The sequence below is a fragment of the Falco rusticolus genome, chromosome 2 (assembly GCF_015220075.1).
Source record: "Falco rusticolus isolate bFalRus1 chromosome 2, bFalRus1.pri, whole genome shotgun sequence".
Taxonomy (NCBI): domain Eukaryota; kingdom Metazoa; phylum Chordata; class Aves; order Falconiformes; family Falconidae; genus Falco; species Falco rusticolus.
The window spans coordinates 86457117-86464840 of NC_051188.1; the positions used below are offsets into that span (position 1 = coordinate 86457117).

The 7724-nt window shown below is 47.8% G+C and overlaps 1 protein-coding gene across 1 annotated transcript; it reads left to right on the forward strand.

Moving 5' to 3' along the window:
* Positions 1–4498: 4498 nt before the first annotated feature.
* Positions 4499–7267, forward strand: NR0B1 (nuclear receptor subfamily 0 group B member 1). Its single transcript, XM_037378511.1, has 3 exons — positions 4499–4634; positions 4726–5594; positions 6884–7267. The coding sequence occupies exons 2-3, from the start codon at positions 5003–5005 to the stop codon at positions 7126–7128; spliced, it is 837 nt and encodes a 278-aa protein (XP_037234408.1). The 5' UTR covers positions 4499–4634; positions 4726–5002; the 3' UTR covers positions 7129–7267.
* The last annotated feature ends 457 nt before the right edge of the window (positions 7268–7724 follow it).

Genomic DNA, 7724 nt, shown 5'->3' on the forward strand with positions numbered 1-7724 from the left:
TGAGCCACGAGATTAGCTCAGCTGGCCTTATGGGACTGGACCTTTAAGCATGCCACACTGGCAGATGTCTGGGAGCTGTACAAACTCACTTGGGACAAAAAAATAAACTGAAATGGCCGACCCCAACAACATACCTAAAGGTACAGTTTTAAATTGCTGAGATCCACAGATCTTTACAGAGCCCAAAGATCAATTAATCTTTTTTTTTTTTTTTTAAATGGGAGGCAGCTGAGTGCCTTCCTGTAAACTGAAGTATTGCTTCTTTTCCCCTAATCTTTCTTCCCTGAAACCTAGTTGCATTAGCTCAGATGAATTAGTATATGGGTGCAAGCAAAAAAGGTCTGGGATATGTGAATGCCATTGCCACACGATGCAAAGCATTGATCTGACACACAAAAAAACCTAACCAGCAAACCAAAAAAAAATAAACAACAAATAAACCCCAACAAACAAAAAACCAACCCTTTGGCATGTTTAGGTCTGTTTAAGATATATTGAAGGGTTGACTTTGCACCATTACTGTTTATACCAGATTACATCACCTACTTTCAATTAGCTGGCAGAAAGGTCTAAATCTGGTATAAACTCTTTTTTATATGCTCTGGCAAACTCCATAAAAATGTCATTATATGCTCGTCCTGATCCAGAACACATACTGCTAGGTGAGCTGGTGGTGGGATACAGTAACACAGTCAAATCACAGCCTTAGGGCAGCTGCAAAAGTTCTGTAAATTCAGGTTGGCATCTCTTGACTGGGTACACTTCATCTGTCTTTGGCTCAGGCAGCACCAACAGGCTCTCAACATGGTCCTCCTGGGGAATCCATTGCCCATCAAGGAAGGAGACAACAGTGCCATCAGGAATACATGGTACAGCATATGGGCAGAAAATTGCTCATGGTGATACTTTTTCCTTAATCCCCACTTATTTTCAAGTAAACGTCCCAGGAAAATAGAACTATGAATGGTGGTCAATCTAACAAACGGACAGTCATAATAGTAATGCATAAAAACAACAATATATTTTAATTCCAAAACCTTGTTTTAATAGAGTATTCATCTTTTACAAAAGGCATCTTGCTATTCATATCCTTATAACAATATTCCACATGCAACCTTTTTTTTTCAAAGAAAAAATTAACTTCTTTTGTCCTAATCACCAAATCAAGCCTCAGTTTTACATCTGATCTTAAGATCAAATTTTATTTTTCAGCATTTATAGTGGAAAGAATAGTAGGTATTTAGAGGATATCAGGATGCAATTCCCCACTGGAAAAGGTCTCTCTCAAGCTAATGGTACACTAAAGCACTGACAGCATAAAAACAAATGCTTGTTTGGTCTTGTTCTGAAACCAAAGTCTTGCCCTCTGGCCAAGAACCAAATGTGCTACCAGATGAGTGATACAGAGACATTGAAAAGCAACATGAAAGAGTAAGACTGCCAAGACTGCACTGTATCACCTTCACATCCAAGGCTTTTGTCTGAGTTAGAAAAAAAAACAACCAACCAACCAAACAAAAAAAACCTAAATGGCAAAACACACACAAAAAAAAACCCAGCCCAAAACAAAAACAATCAAAAAAGCCAGAAACAAGTAATCCTTTGTCTGGCAGCATGTAAATCTATTCATGACTGTACCACAAGGAGCTTGGTAATACTCATGTAACATTATATCTTTCAGCAGAAACCAAACACATCCACTTTTTGCTAAAAGTGTTTTCATGCATTTTCCATCAAAGCACAATTACCTGTCTGTGAGGGATTTTGTTTTCTTTTTGGTTAGAAACAGAAAGCTTTGTTGCCTTTAATTTAGCTTGAATGCTATGGAGAGGCAGAACTCAGACTTGAAAGTAAAGACTGTTCAAATTGTTAAATATCAGCTTGAAAAACACAAATAAATATTTCTAGGACATTCTTAGTGTTTTAGCTGGAAAAGAGGTGATCTACCCTGAATAAAATGCCATGTACATTAGGTAACATTAAGAGTTAGAAAGAGAGAACATGAGTGCTTACATGCACTTGTGAGAGAAAGAGATACACTTATAACTACTGTAATGTAATTTTTGGCATTGCATAATAAATCATTTCTGTTTCAGTACTGGATACCCATTTTGACATAGTTATCAAAGATAAAGACTTTCTGTATAAGTTGGTTTAGAAAATGAACTGTGTCAGCAAAGTCATATGACAGTAGAACTGCATCTACATTTGAGGTGTGGTTGAAAAAGAAATGGCTTGCAAAATTAAATACCTGCAACCAGTATTGTTACATCAGAAAAAAAAATATTATTGTAGACCTGGTATAAAAGTTAAATATTGCCTTTTTCTATGGCCCTATGTCAGTAGCATCCTCTCATAAGAAGCAGAACGATCCCACAACTGGAGTCCAAGTTCAAAACTGCAAAGCCAATGATCCGTGTCTCAACTATACCATGCTTTCCCATAGATACTTTCCAAGTTGCAAACTCATAAAAACCACAGTTAGATTCCACAGTCAGTCCAGTAATACGTTCTTCATGGGAAAAGTGCTACTGAAGCCAACTAAAAGCTTTGGGATGCTTATTTTCTAAAACTGGCAAGATTTATCTCTGAAGTTTGTGGACCCCTCCTCCCCCCAAAAAATCCTACCAAACCTACCAAAAAAATAAGAACAAAAACAGACTAAAAAGGCAGAAAGAAACCCTCTAAAATCCTGACATGTTGAGAAAATACTGAAGAATATAAGAAACAATTCAGCATGGCAAGAAAGTGTTCTAGAGAAATTAATGTTTTCCTATTATCAGTGATACTTTTCAAATGAAAAAATAGTTAACATTTGATATTATTAAATTTGCTTTGCAATTCTAAGCAATTTTTTTTTCTGAAAGGATGTTTGGTGAAATGGCATTGTACTCCAGGGAACCGACTGACCTGCCTGCAAACTGTAGACATCATGTCATTGGTGCAATGTAACAGTTCTTCACTTCTGCAAAGCCAAAAAAAGCTTTACAATACTTGGGTCTGTGGAAAAAAAAAATGCATTCCACAGGTAAAACCACAGGCAATTAATTTTTGGACAACCTGCATTTACTTGAGGCAGATAACCCACCAGTGCTTTATATAGCTTTACATAAAAGTGCCTTTTGTGTCATTTGTAAAGAACATTGCTTCTGAGTTGTGAAGTACTTATAGAGAAATGACTATACGACTGTATAGCCATGTAAGTGGATTGAGTAGAACTGACTTTACAGTGAAAAGAAATTGCTGAGATCCAGCCTAAAATTATACTGTTTCTAAGAAAGCCAAAGCATTCAACGGTATTTGCTTAAAAAACATGTATACTTTTATTGAAAGAAAATGCAGATTTCCAGGGGTGATTTAGGCATCCCTTGGTAGCAGGCAGTGATGGAGCAGGTTTCTTGCAACTGGCTCCTTTTTCTAAATCTGTGCCCAGGTTCTTCCAGTTTGCACAAAACATAAAATGTTTCCGTTGTAGTCCGTATACAGCAGACAAAAGTAACCCTACTTTCTGTAGCGATTAAGTATTCCTCTCTGTTGCACGCATTTTTACAGAGAAAGTAAATGTGCTTATTTTTCACTCAAGAGTAAACCCACATTTGGACAACTGCTATTCCCTTATCCCTGTTGTGTAAATATCAAGGCCTGGAAGCGTTGTTTCCTTGCTTTGGAGTCCATATGCCACTTGAAGGAGATGGGTCCCTGAAAATGGATATCTAAGTCTAGGAGGAAAGATTCATTTCAGGACAAGGGGAACCTGAAAGGCAAATGGAAATGTTTTAAATCGATGGACGGAACAAGGTGAGATCAGAAAGATAAGCCATGCATTGCAAAGCAGAGGAAGGGAATTATTAATGGAGGATGGTTTCACAGGGGATCAACATAGATGCTGCAGGGGGTGCCAGCCCCAGGGCACCATAACGGAGCCTTCTTTGCACCCCAACCTCACAGAGCCACCTGAGCAGGAGCATGTCTGCTTCTCCCTCCCTGCGGAGCAGCACTAAGGTGTTAATTAGGCACATGGGGCATCACTCCATTGGACAGGCATATGCAAAAGCCCTTGGTATCATTAGTGGCATCTTCCTTTTCGCCTCCTGCGGGAATTATTATTAGGACCAGTTGTGCCCCCCTCCCCCCCGAATATGACTTTTCTCCTGTCCCAGGCCGCTCGGCTGCATGTTGGGAGGGCGGCTGGGACGGTCGCCAAGTCTCCATGTAGCAGTGAGACCCCGCGGGGGTCTCGGGGACAGCGGCAGCGGGAGCTGCCCCGCAGGGTGGCGGCGCATGGCGGGGGCAAAGCGACAGCGGTGTGAGCTCCCTTCCCCTTCCCCTTCCCCTTCCCCTTCCCCTTCCCCTTCCCCTTCCCCTTCCCCTTCCCCTTCCCCTTCCCCTTCCCCTTCCCCTTCCCCTTCCCCTTCCCCTTCCCCTTCCCCTTCCCCTTCCCCTTCCCCTTCCCCTCCCCGCCCTGCCCCGCTCAGAGGAGCCTGGGATGGATGACACACACCGGGACGGGGCCCCGGAAGGATGGGGAGCGACGGGACGCCCCGCGGCCCCGCACCGGAGGAGGAGGCGGGCGCTCGGCCGCTCACCGCGCCGCAAACCACGTAGGGGGCGGCCCGCTCCCCGGCTCCCTCTAGGTATCGCTGTCTCGGGAGGGGAGGGGAGGGGAGGGGGAGGAGGGCTGGCTGTATTTTCGATTTTTTTCCCCCTCCTCTCTCTCTTTTCCAGCCAGTGAAGTGTGTGCCCCTTTGATCCGCTGGTACAGCGCCTGCGGCTGCACACACGCACACGCACACAGTCGCCCGCCGGCTATAAATAACTTAGGAGCCGGGCAGAGGGCGAGCAGTGCGCGTCTCCCGGCGGCCCGCAGCTGCAGGCACTGCCACCGCCCCGCCGTACCCCCGGGGCGCCGTACCCCCGGGGCGCCGTACCCCCGGGGCGCCGTACCCCCGGGGCGCCGTACCCCCGGGCGCCGTACCCCCGGGGCGCCGTACCCCCGGGCGCCATGGCGTGCCTGGAGCGCTGCCGCTGCTGCGCGGACAGCAGGCGGCACAGCAGCATCCTCTACAACATCCTCCGGAGCGAGGAACGGGAGGCGTCGCCGGCGGGGCAGGGGCCGAGGCAGGGGCTGGCGTCCCGCGGCTGCCCGTGCGGGACAAGGCGGCGGGTGGCCCTGAGGAGCCCGCAGGTGGCATGCAAGGCGGCCTCGGCCGTGCTGGTGAAGACGCTGCGCTTCGTCCAGAACGTGCCCTGCTTCCAGGAGCTGCCACTGGAGGAGCAGCTCCTGCTGGTCCGCAGCTGCTGGGCGCCCCTGCTGGTGCTGGGGCTGGCGCAGGACCGGGTGCACTTCGAGACGGTGGAGTGCGCGGAGCCCAGCATGCTGCAGAGGATCCTCACCACCCGGCGGCAGGGCGAGCGGCCCCCGCCGCGGGGACCGGCACCGGGCCGGCCGCACCGCGGCCCCGACGGCGGCGGCCCGCACCTGCCCTCGGCCGGCGAGATTCAGGCCATCAAGGGCTTCCTGGCCAAGTGCTGGAGCCTGGATATCAGCACCAAGGAGTACGCGTACCTCAAGGGGACGGTGCTCTTCAACCCGGGTGAGTGCCGGGGGGGCGGCGGGGTCCGCCTCACGGGGAGGCGCGGGGCGGGCGGGCAGCGGGCTAACGGGGGAGCCTGCTCGTACCCCCGGCCAGGCGGGGCGGACCCGGGGCTCTTCCTCAGGGGGAAAGAGGTGGTGGAGGAGGGGGACGCAGCGCAAGGTTTCACCCCGCTGTCCCCTCCTCACGGCCCCGGCTGCGGGCCGGGAGCCGTCGCCGGCTGGAGGCGGTACAGCTGCAGCTGGGTCGGGGGCCCCGGCGGCGGCCGCCCTCCGCGGAGGCTTTCGGCCGCCAAACCAAACCCGAGGCAGTCGCTTGTGGGGAGCTGGGCGGCAGCAGCCCTCCCTACTCGTTTCCGAGCGGGGCGCCTGGCAGCGCCTCCTCAGAGGGGGGCGGCTGGAGCGGGGGGAGCCCCCGCCGCCGCTGGGGGGTAAGCGTGCTTACCGGGTGTAGGTGTGCTTTCCCGGGGGGTCTGCACGCCGTGGAAGGCAAGCAGGAGAGGGCTCAGGGCTTCCAGCAGCAACGTGCTGTTTCGGCTGTGCGTGTAGCGTTTGCTGGGGTTGACTTGCCACCTCGCGTTGCCGAGGCTGCCGCAGGTGCCGCGGGTGGTGCTCACGGCCGTGCCTTACCCGGGGGCGGCGGGTGGGCTGCACACGGCGCCCGGCGCTGCCCTGCGACCGGGGGGCCCGGCCCGGCCCGGCCCGCTCCCCCCGCCGAACGGCCGGCTGGCCTGGCGAGGGGAAACCGCGCTCGCTGTCCTTCAGTGTCCTCTCTAGGTGGTTCACCAGGAAACTCTTGTGTTGTACACTGGAGTTCATGCTTCTTGCCACTTGTAATCTGGAGCTACTCAGAAACTGTTGCCAAAAGATGCCTGAAATGTGAATACTACATTTTGTGGAAACGAACAAGTTAACGAGTTATTTTTATTGTCTTCCTCGCTGCTTACAGGTTGCATTTGCCACTTTAAAGGTGTTTTGGAGAGCATTCTTCAATCAAAGTTTTTATCAGCTAATTTATTTAACACTGAAGTGAATGTTGGCAAACGTATTTCAAGTCTGTGTAGTGAAGAGGAGTATTGAATTTCCAGAACACCAACATGATGAGATTTTGAGCTGCAGTTTAAAATTTGGCATGTTGATTCTGCATGCGAGAAGTCCTCTAGCAATTTTGTTTGCTTCATTCCTTGTGTGATAAATACAACCTGTAATCTGTTAGTAGTTGTTCTGTAAAAAAAATATTGTTTCATAATCAATACCTACATAAACAAAATAATTTATTTTTCTTTTCAGACCTACCTGGACTGCAGTGTACACAGTACATTGAAGGACTGCAGAGGGAAGCACAACAAGCTTTAAATGAACATGTCAGACTCATTCACAGAGGTGATGAAGCCAGATTTGCCAAGCTGAATGTTGTTCTATCCTTGTTAAGATCTATTAATGCTAATGTGATTGCTGAATTATTCTTTAAGCCCATCATTGGAGCAGTGAACATGGATGACATGCTTTTGGAAATGCTTTGTGCAAAATTATAAAGGCATGTAAAATAATGAAAATAAGTCCAATGCAAAGGAAGCCCTAGAGCAGAGTAGTGTAAAGTACTGTAAATAAACTAACTTATTGTTTTTACATAGATAGTATTTTTGTATTCCATAATAAATATTCTTCAAGTTCTGAAATTAATTTTTATTAAACACAGTGGGTTTGGAATAAGATTACAGTCATCAAAACAAGCTTTAAGGTTGTGGAGAACGTTCATATTCAAAGTCAACTGGCTATTCTTTTACCATGTCTTTGAATAAAGATCACGCTATGTTGTACTTTCAAGGTGAGTACTCCCTGCTTTTTCAAAATAAGCAGCAGTCGAGGTTTACATTTTAAACATAGCTGCCATACAGAAAGGGGGAATGAGCAAGCCATTTACTTTGCATATTTCAGATATATTAGAATAGGGTACAGTAGCCACAATTCTGCTCATACTTGAAATACTCGCTCTATCAAAGGTTACTGCATTCAGTGAACTACCTCTATTGACTTTAACAGAGTTGAAATCTATAAAGAATATTAAAGAAAATAATGACCTAAGGTTTTCTACCATATGGGTAAGATGTGTAAGGGATATTTTGAGGCT

What these genes read in the sequence shown, in the direction of transcription:
- NR0B1 (XM_037378511.1), top strand. Translation starts at nt 5,003, where the DNA reads ATGGCGTGCCTGGAGCGCTGCCGCTGCTGCGCGGACAGCAGGCGGCAC. An exon ending in GACGGTGCTCTTCAACCCGG is followed by an intron (nt 5,595 to 6,883) that starts GTGAGTGCCGGG and finishes TTTTCTTTTCAG; the next exon opens with ACCTACCTGGACTGCAGTGT.